The sequence below is a fragment of the Lotus japonicus genome, chromosome 1 (genome assembly GCF_012489685.1).
Source record: "Lotus japonicus ecotype B-129 chromosome 1, LjGifu_v1.2".
Lineage (NCBI taxonomy): Eukaryota > Viridiplantae > Streptophyta > Magnoliopsida > Fabales > Fabaceae > Lotus > Lotus japonicus.
The window spans coordinates 103578569-103596068 of NC_080041.1; the positions used below are offsets into that span (position 1 = coordinate 103578569).

The 17500-nt window shown below is 36.6% G+C and overlaps 1 protein-coding gene and 1 pseudogene across 1 annotated transcript; one reads left to right on the forward strand and one right to left on the reverse strand.

The window, feature by feature from the left end:
- Positions 1-248: 248 nt before the first annotated feature.
- LOC130716163 (uncharacterized) lies at positions 249-3724 on the reverse strand. Its single transcript, XM_057566368.1, has 6 exons — positions 3593-3724; positions 3206-3281; positions 1548-1655; positions 1376-1411; positions 679-1279; positions 249-636 (listed from the first exon to the last, which is right to left on the reverse strand). The coding sequence occupies exons 1-6, from the start codon at positions 3722-3724 to the stop codon at positions 249-251; spliced, it is 1341 nt and encodes a 446-aa protein (XP_057422351.1).
- A 2158-nt stretch (positions 3725-5882) lies between these two features.
- Positions 5883-17201, forward strand: LOC130716171 (uncharacterized; annotated as a pseudogene).
- The last annotated feature ends 299 nt before the right edge of the window (positions 17202-17500 follow it).

A 17500-nucleotide genomic window follows, 5' to 3' on the forward strand; every position in this document is an offset into this window, starting at 1 on the left:
TTTGAACGTAGAACATATATTAAAATCAAGAAGCCATAGAGGCAGTTAGTTACATCAGACGCAACCAAACCGAAACAATCCGGGGGAACCTCCTCAATCCAAACGCAGTTGGGATACCTTGAGGAGTTCTTAGCCAAGTAATCAGCTACAGAGTTACCATATCGACGAACAAAAGAAAAATGAAAACTAGAAAAAGATAAAATCAAATCCTTACAATCTTTAAGAATAGAAACAAAATAAGAAGCTCCCTACAAAGACTTGTTCCAAGCTTCAAAGAGTTGGAGACACTCTATTTCCACCTCAATATCATGGAAGAAAAGATCTACTGCAAGAGAGAGACGCCATCTAAAAGCAAGAACTTCAGCCATCAATGGAGATGAAGCATCCACCAGAGAGACCGTTGTTGTCGCCATAACCTCACCGTGGTGGTTCCGCGCTACACAACCGAAGCCCGCCGCACGGTCAGTCTTCCAAGAGCCATCAAAATTGAGCTTGATCATGTTCGGTTGAGGCCTTCTCCACACTGCTGCAAAGTCACGACCCGTAGGAGCAATGAAAATGCTTGGGGGCGCATGAATCATCTGCAACCGGGAAGCCAGGTCGTCCAACAAAGGTGTAATGCCCTGAAAAACCAACCTGTTGCGAGCTTCTCATATAGCCCACACAAAATTCACACACCTTGCTGCCATATCTGCATCATTAATATCAAAACAATATTGCAAAATACCTTGCACCGAGCCATACGCCTCAACACGTAAGGAACCCATGAGAGCGAACCACCAATGACTCACCACTGGGCATGAGACCAGAATGTGGTGGATAGACTCCTCTTCATCATGGCAAAGTGGACACACCTCTTCAACATCAACACCCCGCACATGAAGAAGCTTCCGTACGAGTAAAATCCCTTTGACCGCGCGCCAAGCTACCTCAATGCAACGAGGAAGAGCGGGCACCTTCCAAAGAGACTTCCAGAACTTCACATGAACCTGAGGCACACCTGAAGAAGAAGCAGCACTAACAACCTTGCGTTGTCTTATAAAACCATACCCAGATTTAGTAACATACAACCCATCAGTAGTAAACGACCAATACAACTCATCATCAGAAGCTAGCCTTGGCAAAGGGATTTGAAGAATAGCTTTGGCTGTAGGTGGCCAAAAAACCAACTCCACAAGGTCCCGATTCCAAGCTCGCATTGAAGGGAGAAACAAATGAGAAATCTGCTGCAGATTAGCACTCTGAGCTAGCTCCTCCCTGTAAATCAGTGGCACATCCCCTGGAATCCACTTATCTCGCCATATGTCAATGCTTTGACCATTACCAACCTTCCACCTAGCCCCCTCCTCAAACACCCATCACGTGCGATATATACTCGTCCATGCATAGCTTGGACAACTGCCTTTCTTTGCTGCACCAATAGAAGTGTTAAGACAATAAACAGCTTTAAACAAGCACCCCAAAAGGGACTCAGGATTACGCCGTAGCCTCCACCAATTCTTACCAACTAGGGCTGTATTGAAAGCCTTAAAGTCCCTAAAACCAACCCCTTCCATCATATTTGGATCTGCACAAGGTATCCCATTTGAGCCAATGGATACTTCGCAGGGAAACATCACCACTCCAATAGAACCTGCTAATCATCTGCTCAATATCTGCACATAAAGCATCAAGCAACATGAAACAATACATAATGTAGGAAGGAATAGCTTGAGCCACGTCTTTAACCATTACCTCCCTCCCCAAATGGGAAAGAGATCTCTCTTTCCACCCTTTCAATTTTTTCCAAACCCTCTCTTTGACAAAGTTAAATATTTGAGTTTTAGACTTACCAATGATGGTTGGTAACCCCAAATATTTATCATAGCTTTCCATCGCCTTTACATTCAAAATCCTTTTGAGCTCATCAAAGCGGGGACTAGGCACATTTCAACTACAAGAAAGCATCGACTTGTCAAAGTTAATGATCTGGCCAGAAACCCTCTCATAGGAAGCAAGTATTTGTTTAACACGAGCTGCCTCCTCTAGGGTTGACTTAGCAAAGATAACAATATCATATGCAAAAAGAAGATGAGAAACAACAGGAGCATTACAGGCAATCTTAATGCCAGAAAGGGTGGATCGAGCTAGGGCTGTCCACTGGTCGGGTACAGACGGGTTCGGGCCGGAATTTCGGTTTTGAACGGTTGAAACTACCACATAACCAAGGTCCGCCGTCGTCCGATGAAGATGTCGGTTTCGGCGGGTTACGGTTTCATCGGGCTATGGTTTTCGCGGGTCGGTTCGCACGGTTAGAGAAAACTTTCAGATCTAGAAGTTTTGTAAAGGAAAAATAAAGATTGAGAAAGATGAGTTTGTGCTGACTGAAGGGGAAGCAGATTAGGGACACCAGTGCTTTGTCAAGACAGAGAGGGAACAAAGGAGAAGAACCACACACCATTTTCGTGCTTCAAAGTGGTCTACCCTCCACACACACACACACTGTCAAAGTCACCTTGAAGCTACGACTCAAGCTCCATTGCTGCAAGACCAGCTCATGCAGAGCTGAAATCCACTGTGTTACGAGGGATGAGCTCCATTACACCGCCATTTTTTTAGGGAGATCTTGCATGAAAATTAAGAGAAAGAGAATGAAATATTCAACGGAAGAAGAACGAGAGAAGGTCTCGATCAGTTACATGTGTGAAGGTGTTTAGGAATAGAGAAAATTGTGAAGTAGATTTAGTAATGTCATTTCCAAGATGAAATTTGGAAGAAAGAGAAGAGTACAATTATCAATGGTCTCACTTTCACTTGCCAGAGGTGTCTTAGCTGTAGCTCTCTCAATGTTTAACACTATAAAAAATAAAAAAGTTGATTAGTAAAGTGTGTAGTGTGTCAGGCTTGCGTGAAAAGGTGGAGAAGCCAGAGGGACAAGACTAAAAGGCTAGAGAAGTGTGCAAATTTTTTAATATACTTGTATGTTACGGTCGGGTCGGTTTTGACGAAATTAATATTATCAATCCGCAACCGTCCAAAATTACCCATCCCAAATCGATTTTTTTAATCCGAAAAAACCGAATTCCGCCCAAATCCGCCCGTGGATCAAAAAATGCATTCGGGTTGGACAAATTCGGTCGGTCCAAATTATTTTGGACAACCCTAGATTGAGCTAGTTCCCTCTGAATCAGAGCTGAAAAAACCTCTCCACATAAAATAAACAAACATGCTGATAGTGGGTCACCTTGTCGCAACCCCCTTCCCGGATCAAAAGGCATTTGGGGGTTGCCATTCAGCATCACCTGAAAGCGGACAGAAGTCACACAACTCATAATAAGGTTAACCCAACTAGTGGGAAATCCCATCTGAACCAACACACTACAAAGAAATGGCCATTCGACCCTATCATAGGCTTTTGACACATGAAGGCCACATCGTTAAATTAAGATAAGAAAAACAAAATCCTCAAAATCATAAACCCAGAAAACACGAATCCCCCCCCCCATAGCCCTAAAATCCAAAATCCTGACCACCATAAAAACAAAATTCATAGCCTCACACCCATGAAATTTAGAAACCAGAAACCCCTATCTTCTTCTTCAATTTACCCCACCTCCTTAACACCATAGCCCCAACTTTTCCCAGCCGTAACTTTCTTCTTCTTCACCCCATCCATCTTCTCCTCCACAAGAAAGTCACCACTTTTCTCACTAAAGCTACCATCTTGTTTCACCATCATGGCCATTGAGCTTCACCACAAACCCATAAAATCGAAGAACAGAAAAATGGAAAACCCCCTCGATTCATACCCCAAAACGGAAGTGTAACTTAAACCCTCCATGCTCAAAAGCAACCTCCTTGCTCTGTCCCTCTCGATCCATTCTTCCTTTCTCTCGGCTTGGGTTTGGATATGGTTTTTTTGAGTTTCTCTGAATTTTTTCATGCGCCTTAGTTACCTTCTCCCCTCTTCCTCTTACAAGTCCTTGGGGATTGTTAGAAGTCTCACATTGGCTAGAGATAGAGCATAGATAGTCTTTATAAGAGTAGTGCAAACCTCAACTCTTGAGCTAGCTTTTGTGGTTGAGTATAGGTCTTCCAATTTCTAATATGGTATCATAGTCTATCCTATATCCATTTGTTGTTTTTGTGGAGACCTCCCATATTCTCCCATATTTGGGCCACCCGTTGTTGTTGATCCCACGTTCCAGTTTGTTAAATACTGGACATGAGGGGTGTGTTAGAAGTCACACATTGGCTAGAGATAGAGCATATATAGCCTTTATAAGGATAATGCAAACCTCAACTCTTGAGCTGGTTTTTGTGATTAAGTATATGCCTCCCAATTTCTAATAGAGATCTATCTGTGGCAGCCACATCTTCTCGTTTAGGCTTTGTGGGTGCTGCTCAATTGCTTTGCTTTTGGATTATTGAGTGGGATATTGCTGTTGCTGTTTGGGGGTTTTTTCCCTCTCAGTTTCCCTTCTTTTGTTCCATCTGTTCGTTTCTTATTTGTATCTACCTGGTCTTTTAATTATACGTATCTTGTTTTTTCCTTTCAACTTTAGCTATTTTTCTTCGACATTTGTTGCGGAAGAAGCTTGTTTCCTAGGTTAGTTATTTCTCAAATTAATTTTTCTCTTTTCTAATTTTTTTTTAATTATGTAGAATTCTAGTGGCAGTAGTGTCAGTCACAGGTTATTAATGAACAACACACATGCCAATTTAGAGGGAGAACTAATAAAAAGACTCAATTGTCACGTTCAGATCTTTGGTGTACCAAAATAACTCGTTTGAAACAAAGGAGATTAATATTGCTTAAGGGGTATATAGACCCGGGACGAAAAGTGCAATTAAGCCAATAAAAAAAAGTGATGTATGAATCAAAACTTGTAGGGTTCGTTTGATGGATCAGACATGATAAGTAGACAAAATATAATAGTGAAATTTGTTACCCTAACCCTAAAATTAATATAAATTATAATAATATTAATTAATAAATATAAAATATAAATTTTAAAAATACACTAATTTTATTATTTATCAATTACTAGTTGTTATTACTAAGTTAAAATTATTTAATTACTCATAATAAAATAGAAAAAAGATAAAGTGAGTAGGAATATATAATGAACTAAAAGAGTATTAATTTACAATAGTACTAGATATCATACTCGTGCGTTGTACGGGAACACACTGATTTATTGACAATATTTTTTAAAGTTGCAGAAAAATTATTATAGCTTTAAGTAAATAAATAAATATTAATTATTTAATTACAAAAAATTAAAATAAAATTAGCGTCAAGTCATTTCAATAAATTGTCATAGAGTTTTGTTTTTGTAAATACTTAATGTTACTCAAATAAGAAAAAAATATAGTTACTAATTATCTTTAAAGTAATTTTCACAATTTATTGATTTATTTATTTAATAATATGAAAAATGATAAAGTTCATTTAAAATATTTCCCAATTAGTTTCAAATATAAAAATTATTAATAACTAATTAATATTATTATTTATGTAAGGTAGTCAATTTTAACTATTATTATTATTTAAAATATTTGTACAATATGTGATTAATAATTAGTTTTACATATTAATAAATTTAATTTTGAAATATGTGGAATTGAAATGTTTCACAATTAGTAATTAATATAATGAATGATGTCGTCGGACCTTTTTTTCAATTTCATTATTTAATAAAAATGAGTCTTTATTTTTTTACGCATTGAATGCAACTTAATGACTTTTATTAATAAATTTTGTTTTTACTTAATTAATCTAATTTTTAATAATGTTTACATAGAAATATATTTCTTTATTTTGTTTAAAAAATATTTAAATTTATCTCACCTTCATGAATTAAGAAAAAAATGAGAGACTAAAAGTAAGATGGTGACATAACAGTAAATACTAAATACAAAAAAGTAAAAAAGTGAAAATAAGATTGAAGGAAAAAAGTAATGAAAATGAATCATTACTCCCAATTCTTTAGACACGCCATTAAAATTGACGTGATATACTATTTGATATGTCACATCAGACATTATAAAGGCCGACCAGAAGTATCCATGATAAAGACCGACCACACAGACACACCAATGCTCTAGAGTTCATCCACAAATTAGCAAAACTTCCTCTATTTTCCATGGCTTCTATGAACAACAACAACAACAACAACAGCATCAGAATCCACGAGCACTGCAAAGTTGCTCCTCCATCATCTGCAACCGAGGCATGTCTCCCTCTCATTTTTTTCGACTTGCTTTGGCTTAGGTTCCACCCTGTAGAGCGCATCTTCTTCTACAATCTCCAAAATCCAGAATCAGACCCATCTTTTTTCTTCCACAAAGTGGTTCCAAAGCTGAAAAATTCACTCTCCCTAACCCTTCAACACTTCCCTGCTCTAGCAGGAAACGTTGTTTGGCCTTCAGAATCAGAGAAACCACTAGTCAAATTCACCCCTGGTGATGATGGTGTTTCATTGATAATTGCAGAGTCCAACACTGATTTCAACCATATCTTAGAGTACAACTCACTCCATGAAGCTGCAGAGTCTCGTTCTTTCATACCCCACTTGGAATCAACCGATTCCTCTGCTTCTGTTATGTCCCTGCAAATCACTCTGTTCCCAAACAGAGGTTTTTCCATTGGAATCAGCACACACCATGCTGTTCTTGATGGAAAGTCTTCAACGTTGTTCCTCAAGGCTTGGGCTTATCTATGTCAAACCAGTGAAGAATCTGAATCTGAATCAGAATCTGAATCTCGCCCTTTGCTTCCAGAGTTAGAACCCTTCTTTGACAGGAAAATCATCAAAGACAAAGAGCCAGCAGAACTTGGCATCACAATCGCAAAAAACTGGACAGAGGTTTTAACCAAGATGTTCCCAGATGAGAAAAGCAACGAGAAAACCTTAAAGATTCTACCTTTTCCACCAAAAGTTGAGGATTCAGTTAGAGGAAGGTTCCTGCTCACACGTGGAGATTTGGAGAAGATAAAGAAAAGGGTGCTATACATGTGGGAAGAAGATTTCAACAGAGAAGAAGAATCAATGGATTCGGTTTCGAAGCCACAAACATTATCATCCTTTGTTCTCACTTGTTCCTATGTGCTTGTTTGCATGGCCAAAGCAATTCATGGGGTTGAAAAGGAAAGACAGAAATTTGCTTTTGGATTCACTGTGGATTGCAGGGCAAGGTTAGAGCCTCAAATCCCTGATAATTATATTGGGAACTGTGTGTGGGGCCAGATAGTGGACACAGAACCAATGGATTTTATCAAGGAAGAAGGGCTTTTCTTAGTTGCTAAGAGCATTCATGATAAGGTAAAAAAGATAGGTGAAGAGGGTGTTTTTGAAGTGGCTAAAGTTGGGTTTTCTAAATTTGCGGCTTTGGCTAGTGAACGGGTTGAGATGATTGGAGTGGCAGGGTCGAATCGATTTGGTGTTTATGGGATTGATTTTGGGTGGGGAAAGCCTTGTAAAGTGGAGATAACATCAGTAGATAGAGGTTTGACAATTGGATTGGCAGAGAGTGAGGATGGGAAAGGTGGTGTTGAAGTTGGGATTGTTCTGAATAAACATGTCATGGATCTCTTCATTGCTCTGTTTCATGGAGGACTTTGTGATGAGTGATGGGAGCTAGTTACAGATATTGTTTTGGCTATAGGGAAAGATAAGGACTAGGTGCTGAGATCTCAAGGTTATAGAGAAAGAGAAGTACTAAGTGCAGGAGCACAAGTGTGCTGCTTTATAATAAAGCCCTGAGAACAGTTTTTGGTATGATTTGATTGTCTTCAATTCATTTCTTGTCATAGCAACTGCTTTTACAATTTCATTCGTCTTACGTTATTTGTGTACACCCATTTATAGCTGATAGGCAAATAAAGACATAACTATATAAGAGATAAGTAATAGATTGAGGAATTTAGCATACACAAATGAAAGCTTGTGTAAGGTTACACATTGCCCTTTTGACATGCACCAGCAGGTTTTTCCGGTTTAAAAAAAAACAAAAAACATATATATTAGTAAATTAGTTAAGGAAAGATTAGGTTAATTATCTAATAGTTAAAAGAAAATTACAAATTCCAAAGGAAAAAAAGAAACTCTTCCAGTACAATCCACGAACCACGGCGACCTTCCTCTTCTCCCATCAACAACAGAAATCCGTCGCCGCCCATAGCCACCACCGCCCTCGACTAAACTACCAGAAGAGAAAAAACAGAACTTGAACAAGAGGTCTTCTTCCTTCTCACCACCACCAGATTTTTTTCTTCCAAAAATCTATAAACCCAAAACCGACGAATCTGATTTTCGCTCCTCACAACCATGGATCTGGATCTGTAAAGATCCAACCTTTATCTCTGATTTTCATCCATGACAACCCTCCAGCTTCCGCGTCGATTTGTAGAGCCATTGTCAATGTTGTGCACATTTGCCATTTCATGGGGTCAATGAACTCGTTGTTGGAGGGAATCAACGGCTGGAGGTGGTGAAGTTGTTGTTTATGGTTTTGTTGCTTTCTGGTTTTATTTCCACAGTGGAATGGAATCAACGGCTGGAGATGCACTCTTCATATTGGATGAGCCAGTGATGGTGAGATTGGCTCGATGGGGTTTTTGATCTGTTGAAAAGAGGACGATGGTGAAGGCCTTGAATGAGATTCTGGTAGTCATGGCTAATTAACCCTGAGAATTGAAAGGAAGCTTCTGGTGTTAGGTGGAGAGAGAAGAGATGAAGGGGGAGAGAGAAGAGGAACAAATTAAGATTAAGGATAAATGTTTTTTTTAATTAATGAAAGATAAATTTTTAATTATGAAAATATCTATTTTGATTTTTTTTTAAAAACCTGTTATAGTGGGTCAAAATGACTTGGTGTAACTATACACAAGTTTTTACTTGTGCATAGTAAATTTTTCCGTAATAGACTATACCCATTTAACTTTTGTGTGGTAGCTCGGTGATAGTGGTGGAGGTTGGGTGGAAGCTTGAAGGAGAAGCGGAAAAGGGAGAGGCAAAAAATGATTAAAGAGAACTTAAATGACTAAAATTGTTGTGAAAAGTCCATGTGGACAACATATTGTCGATTTTTTGAAAACCCGGTAAATAGTGTGTTTTTGTAACATATTAGACATAAAAACCCTATTATATGTTTTAAAGATATCGAGTTTTCAAAAATTATGTAGTGTTCTTTTAGAGATATTAGGTTTTTTGAAAATCAATAATTTATTTTTAACAAATCATAATTTAAAATTTAGCATTGAGATTTTAAATTCAGTAGTTTGTTTTATCTTTCTTTTCCTCCAATGTACTCTCTCCTCCTTTTTTTCCTGACCAAAAAACATCATTACCAATTGGGCCTGGGCCTGGTTAGGGTTTTGGTAGGGACGTCAGGTGTTCGTACTGGTCACAAAGTGTTGGTGTTGAGGGATTAAAGAAGGGGTTTGAGGTGATATGGAGGTTGTGAGTTGTGTTGATCGTGTTGTGTAATCTAAGTCTTATTTGGCGATAAAAGGAAAGAAGATAATATCGGAGAAGACCTTCATGGTGGAAATGGAAAGCATGGATAATATTGAACTAGCAGAACTGTGGTACTCTTGGTTTTAGTTTATGGGCTTTGAGAGAGGAAATATGAGTGTAATATGAAGAAAAAAATAATGGTTCTTTCCTAATAAATAGCGGTGTGGTTTGAAGGTTGATAAATTTAGGGCACGTTTGGTACGCCGTATTAGGCATGATAGTATAAGTTTATACAATACATTATAGACTTATCCATTGTTTGGTGTTCACATTGTATTGTATAAGCTTATACATCAATCCCCTCTTATACATCAAAATGATGGATTATTTTATTCACCCTATTGATGATGGATAAGACATGATAAGAGTGTGATGTATAAACAACTTGAATATATTTAATTAACCGCCACCACCACCACCCTCCACCGCCACTATCGCCACCACTACCGCCACAACCATCCTCCACTTCCATTGCCAGCATCGTTGATGCCGTCATCGTTATCGCCACTACTATCACCACTACCGCCACCTCCAACCGCCCTCCACCGTCGCAACTGCCACCACCACCACTCTCCACCACCATCGTCGTCGCCACTACTCTCCACGACCACCACCACAATCGCCGCCACCACCACTCTCTACAATTGCCACCATCGCCGCTACCGTCACTACTACCACCACTGTCGCCGTCACTACCATCCACGACAACCGTCACCATCATCACCCTCCAATATCACCACTACTGTCACAACCAAATTATATAATGTATGACCAAACACTGTATAGTATTAAAATTTTATCAGGTCTTATCCTATCAGCCTAATACAATCAAGCCTTATACTATCAGCCCTAATACTATACAACATACCAAACATGTTAGAAAGATAGTGTTGGTTATTGGGTAGTGAAAGAGTAGGAAGCTTATATGTAATGGTGTTTTTTTTTTGTTGAAGAAGAAGGCGAGGGACTGCATATGAGGAAGTGAGTGATATAAACGCACAATCGGGTTTTTAATTCGGATATGTCAAAAAATACACTAGCACATTTATATGTGAGTATGTTAAAAGCATACTAGTAGATTTGCAAAAACCAAGTATCTTAAAACACACTACCAAGTTTCAAAATTCAAGTAAGCAATGAAAAAGATGGCATTTTGGGAAGTTACGACTTTAAAGGGGCTGAGAATTGGGGACAAGGCATGGGATTGGTCGCGCGGCGCCATGGAGCTAATGGCAGAGCTAGAGGGTAGCGCCGCTACAAAACTAATGATGGTTGTAGAGGATAGTGTTTGCGGAAAAATTGAATGTTGGGGAAATATGTGGTGTCACAGGGTAGGAAAGGGCGATGAGGGAGATGTGTTACTTTGGAGGTAGCGTTAGAGGTGAGGGTGTGGTGATGGAGACAATTGTGGCAACAATAGAGCTTGCGGAGGTAGAGGTTGATGCATATGTGAGCGTTAGGGAGAGAGTGAGAGTTAGCGAATTAGGAGAAGGTCGTGGGTGGGGCTTTCTGAGAGTGGCAGTTGTTGTGCAGGTGCCGAAAGTGGGGCATCACATCGAAACCGATGGTAGAAGGCGAGGGTGTCGCAGAGGGAGACGAGGTGAGAGTTTGAGGTTTGAGGAGCTTATAAGTACGATGCAGAGGAGAATCTTTAAAATATTAGCAACTTTCTAGCCTACTGTAACATATGGGCTTGCGAGATATGTCATACTTAGTTAATATTAGCAATAGTCATAACTAACGCTAAGTTGACCGACTGTTTCAGCGTCCGTGGTGACATACACCAATAGCAGGTAAGTCAATGCTTTATTAAGTGAATTCTTTTACTCTTTTGTCAGCCTAAGTAATGTTAAGGAGTGAAAAGTAGTGTCGACCTTCAGGCATACGCTATATTTTACTCCAAAATGACCATTTCTTGCAGTGTTAAGTGTTTTGAATGATCTAAACTATCCAAAAACGTTGGTGTTGTATTAATAGGCGATGGTTTGATGATACAAGAGGGAAGTTCGGTAAAAGCAACAGGAAGAATTGCTCAGATACCTGTAAGTGAGGGTTATTTGGGTCGTGTTATAAATGCTCTGGCTAAACCTATTGACGGTCGGGGAGAAATTTCATCTTCAGAATCTCGGTTAATCGAATCCCCCGCTCCCGGTATTATTTCGAGACGTTCTGTATATGAGCCTCTTCAAACAGGACTTATTGCTATTGATTCGATGATCCCTACAGGGCGCGGCCAGCGAGAATTAATTATTGGGGACAGACAAACAGGTAAAACAGCAGTAGCCACAGATACGATTCTCAATCAACAAGGACAAAATGTAATATGTGTTTATGTAGCTGTTGGTCAAAAAACATTGTTTGTAGCTCAAGTGAAGTTAAAATTGGTTAGAAATGATACTACCTTTTCCATTTTTCCATTTTTATAATTTTATTAAGTTAAAACTTAAAATATACTCCCTCCGTTCTTTTTTAAGTGTCGTTTTAGAATAAATTTTTTGTTCCTATTTAACTATCGTTTTGATGTTTTAAGGACAATTTTGTCAATTATACCCTTACTAGTAAGTGGAAATTAAATTCCCATTACATCAATTCAAAGTCTTGTCTAGTAAGTGGAAATTAAATTTCAATGAAAGTACCGAAAAAAGCTTTCAAAGTTACATAAAAAAATGTTTTAACATTAAATTATGTCAAAGGAAAAGAAGGAGCTGGGTTATAAATTTTTATTACTACTAGGGAGGGAAGAATGATAAATGATATGAGAGAAAGTGGAAAAAAAATTAATTATCCACTATCTTGGTTGGAAAACTTTATAACTTCATGATTATGATGTGAGAGGGTAGAATGAGAAAAAAACTCCAGTAACCTACTATCTTGGTTAGAGAGTTTTTTGCTAGAATGACACTTAAAAAGGAAGGGATTGAGTAATATTTTATATCTTTATAATTAGAGTTTAATGGTTGTGAACAGTCAGTGTAAAATATTTTTACACAGACGTCCAATAATTGAATGTCACGTATTCAAACGCATTTATGTTCCCCTTTAATTTAATTTAATTAAAAACATATTTTCTAATTTGGCGACTCATCATTGGATGTCTGTGTAAAGAAAGTTTACATTGACGGTGCATTACCATTAAATTCTAATAATAATGAGTTTAATGGTTGTGCACAGTCAGTGTAATTTTTTTCTTTCACACAGACGTCTTATAATTGAATCTATATATATATGTAAAGGAGACTTGAACTTTTTTGCATTGATTACCACCTTTGTATTAAATACATTTGATAATAATATATAAAACTAAAAGATAACTACATCTACTTTATTATTTATTATATTAATTAATAATTGTTAAACTTTTCAATTTCCCATACTTTAAAATAATTTTTAATATTGATTAAATTTTAACTATTAATTATCACTTGGGGACAAATTTGGAATAATGATAATAACAATTTAAATTGATTACCTTTACATTAATAAAAATATATAGTAAAATATTTTAACTTTACATTTACAAATAATGGTAAAAAAAATCAAATTCTTATATATTATACTTAAAATTATTATTTTAATTATTAATCATAAGTTGATGAATTTTAAAAATTAACCAATAAAACATATTACTTCATTTTACGTATAAATAAAAAATTAAGTACTAAAGTTAGATATCATCTTAATAAATTAAATATATATATATATATATATATATATATAAAAAGGAATATTGGACTTGAGTTCTAACTGTCAAAACAAAATGACTTGAGTTCAACATTACTGGCAAGATTAATTAAATTTTTCTTTTCATTTCAGTTAGTTATCGACATAAGGTTGAAAAAAAAGAAAGATAGTTAGAAATAGTTATTAACTTTATTTCTTAATAATGATAGTAATAAATTATTGATGAATATTTTATGTTATTCACTTTATTATTAACTATTAATTGTCAACTTTCCATTTTCTTATACAAAAGAATAATTTATTACGTAGTACTTAAAAATAGTTAGAATATTAACTATCAATCATAAATTGAGAGAAAAAAATTAAGAAATATATTTATACGTAGATAATATCACTGATTTAAATTAAATAATAGTAAAGAAAAAATTTATTAATGAAAAATATAGAAAAATAGTTTCAAATTAAATAAATGTCTTTATAAGATATTTGCCATTAAATATATTGCATGTGTGTATTATTTGAAAAATAATTTCAAATATGTTTTTTAATCTATTATATAGTAGTAAAAATATTTTCTCAAGTTTTCTAATGTTATTAATAACATTTTTCTTTTCAAAAAATATTTATTAATTTTCAGTAATATCATTTATTTACATAAAGAGAACTCTAATACACGTAAATTAATGCATCAAAAAAACTCTAATATTGCTATTTAGATGTCTAAACACAATAATTTTTTCTGTTATATTTGTATTGAAGAAATATTTTAATATTTATTATTTATATAATTACACATAGTAATTTTCGTATAATATTAAAAAATATTGTAAATAAACCCGTGCAACGCACGGGTATAATATCTAGTTCCATGTATTCAAAAACATTTATATTTCTCTTTATTTTAATTAAATTAAAACATATTTTTTAATTTGGCGGCCCATCATTGAATGTTTGTGTAAAAAAAAGTTTACACTGACCGTGCATTAGCGTTAGTTATGATTATGATGATTTAACTTAAACTTTATTCAAACACCCCACTAAAATTAGAGTTTAAAGGATATGCTCTGATACTGTAAGAACTTTTACACTTTCAGTCAATCATATTAAAACATTTTGGCATGTCTTTTGTTTGAATTAATCTTCAAAAACTAAAAATAAAACTGAATCCTAACAATACTCTAAAACTAAGTCTCGCTATCCCCACCCTGCACCTGTTTTCACATGTGCAGTATATTCGTTGTCATCATCGTCACACCTTGCCTTCATCGGCATCATCGAGATTTATTCTAGGGTGTCCTTCTATGTCGCGGATGAGATCCGATTCATAGTAGTTCTTGTTTTCTGGTAAGGAGTGCCCTTACTCGGAGAAGAAGATGATGAGGCTTGTATGAGAATCACCGAAGACGGTTTGGCCATGTTGCTACTGCTTTGAGCGTGATTCACTGCAGCTCCTTTACCACCATGAACACTTTGGTGTAGTCTAGAACTAGAGGTTGGCTCCTCGAGAAACATGATGATGGACAATGGAGATGTGGCAGTGTTTGTCGTTGGAGACATGGCGGTGACCACCATGAACGACGAGGTTAGCAGCAAGAGGATTGCAAAAGTGGGATTGTGCGTGACCTATTTTGCATTTTTAATTAAATGAAATTATTTTTAAAATTTAATCTGACGTGGCAAAAGGTATGAAAATTATTGGATGTGTGTAAAGTGGTTTTTACACTGTCAGTGCACTGCAATTAAACTCTTAAAATTAACATTTTTTTTTACATCGAAAAGATAAATTACACTCTCTAGAAATTGATCTTTAAACCTCTTCACCCCAACTCATATGTCATTAACTCTTATCACTTGATCTATCATTCGAGAACAACTTTTAAGATTAACCTCATATACAACATTTGATAAAATTGGGTTTTCCTCCATTTTCTACCTACAAAAGTAGGTGTTCCTAGTGGTGCACACTGAATGTGGTATGTATATCATAACTGTTTTCTATTGATGTCTACGCCTACTTGCTTTACACCAGACAGACCATAATAAAGACCGACCGACCACACACACTGATGAGTGCTATATCTTATTTTTGCCAAATACAATTCCTCACTTCCTCCACCAATTCGCAACACTTCCTTCTGTTTTCCACGGCTTCTATGAATAACAACAACAGCAGCATCAAAATCCACGAGCACTGCAAAGTTGCTCCTCAATCTGCAACCGAAACATGTCTCCCTCTCATGTTCTTCGACTTGCTTTGGCTCAGGTTCCACCCTGTAGAGCGCATCTTCTTCTACAATCTCCAAAATCCAGAATCAGACCCATCTTTTTTCTTCCTCAAAGTGGTTCCAAAGCTGAAAAATTCACTCTCCCTTGCCCTCCAACACTTCCCCCCTCTAGCAGGAAACGTTGTTTGGCCTTCAGAATCAAAGAAACCACTAGTTAAATTCACCCCTGGTGATGATGATGGTGTTTCGTTGATAATTGCAGAGTCCAACACTGATTTCAACCATATCTTAGAGTACAACACACTCCATGAAGCTGCAGAGTCTCGTTCTTTCATACCCCACTTGGAGTCAACCGATTCCTCTGCTTCTGTTATGTCCCTGCAAATCACTCTGTTCCCAAACAGAGGTTTTTCCATTGGAATCAGCACACACCATGCTGTTCTTGATGGAAAGTCTTCAACGTTGTTCCTCAAGGCTTGGGCTTATCTATGTCAAACCAGTGAAGAATCTGAATCTGAATCTCGCCCTTTGCTTCCAGAGTTAGAACCCTTCTTTGACAGGAAAATCATCAAAGACAAAGAGCCAGCAGAACTTGGCATCACAATCGCAAAAAACTGGACAGAGGTTTTAACCAAGATGTTCCCAGATGAGAAAAGCAACGAGAAAACCTTAAAGATTCTACCTTTTCCACCAAAAGTTGAGGATTCAGTTAGAGGAAGGTTCCTGCTCACACGTGGAGATTTGGAGAAGATAAAGAAAAGGGTGCTATACATGTGGGAAGAAGATTTCAACTGAGAAGAAGAATCAATGGATTCGGTTTCGAAGCCACAAACATTATCATCCTTTGTTCTCACTTGTTCCTATGTGCTTGTTTGCATGGCCAAAGCAATTCATGGGGTTGAAAAGGAAAGACAGAAATTTGCTTTTGGATTCACTGTGGATTGCAGGGCAAGGTTAGAGCCTCCAATCCCTGATAATTACATTGGGAACTGTGTGTGGAACCAGATAGTGGATACAGAGCCAATGGATTTTATCAAGGAAGAAGGGCTTTTCTTAGTTGCTAAGACCATTCATGATAAGGTAAAACAGTTAGGTGAAGAGGGTGTTTTTGAAGTGGCTAAAGTTGGGTTTTTTAAATTTGCGGCTTTGGCTAGTGAACGGGTTGAGATGATTGGAGTGGCAGGGTCGAATCGATTTGGTGTTTATGGGATTGATTTTGGGTGGGGAAAGCCTTGTAAAGTGGAGATAACATCAGTAGATAGAGGTTTGACAATTGGATTGGCAGAGAGTGAGGATGGAAAAGGTGGTGTTGAAGTTGGGCTTGTTCTGAATAATCATGTCATGGATCTCTTCATTGCTCTGTTTCATGGAGGACTTTGTGATGAGTGATGGGAGCTGGTTACAGAAATTGTTTTGGCTATAGAGAAAGAGAAGGAGTAGGAGCTGAGATCTCAGGGTTTTGAGTTTGCAGTGAAACCAATAAATGCGCGCGGGAGCACAAGTTTGCTGCTTTTTAATGCAGCACTGAGAACACTTTTTGGTATGATTTGATTATCTTGTATTCATTTCTTGTCATAGTAACTGCTTTTGCAATTTCAGTTGTCTTATATTGATGGTGTACAACTGTACATCCAATGATTGTACATCATTTAAGAGATAAAAAGATATGAGAAATTAGTAATAGTAGATGTTATAATGTCATGTGATAAAAAAGAGTTTTACAAAGAAAGAAAAAAAAGTGTGCCAAGCTGTATGCATTTTGTAATACTATGTGAATGATTAATGTACACAAAACATAAACTTGTATAAGTTCTATTGTAAAAGTGTTGGGCGCTGACTAATTTATTAGTGGACTTAAGGAAGTACTCATGCATTTTCTTAAAATGGAAAATGTCGGTATAGTTAATTCCTACAAAAATTAATTTGACTTACAAAAATTAACTTTTTTATCTGAACATAGTAACTAACATGACCGACATTTTCCATAATTCTAGAGATTCTTTAAAGCAATTGGAATGATATGAACTCTTATTTATCCATTATCTATCTTAGAGCAGATGTTCTATGAATATATTCATGTCTATTCGAAAT

Coding starts and splice junctions, on each gene's coding strand:
- LOC130716163 (XM_057566368.1), bottom strand. CDS start 3,724: ATGGCCATGATGGTGAAACAAGATGGTAGCTTTAGTGAGAAAAGTGGT. Junction 1,656..3,205: donor AGGTGACCCACTATCAGCAT/GTTTGTTTATTT, acceptor CTTTATGTGCAG/ATATTGAGCAGATGATTAGC. Junction 637..678: donor GATGCAGATATGGCAGCAAG/GTGTGTGAATTT, acceptor AGCTCGCAACAG/GTTGGTTTTTCAGGGCATTA.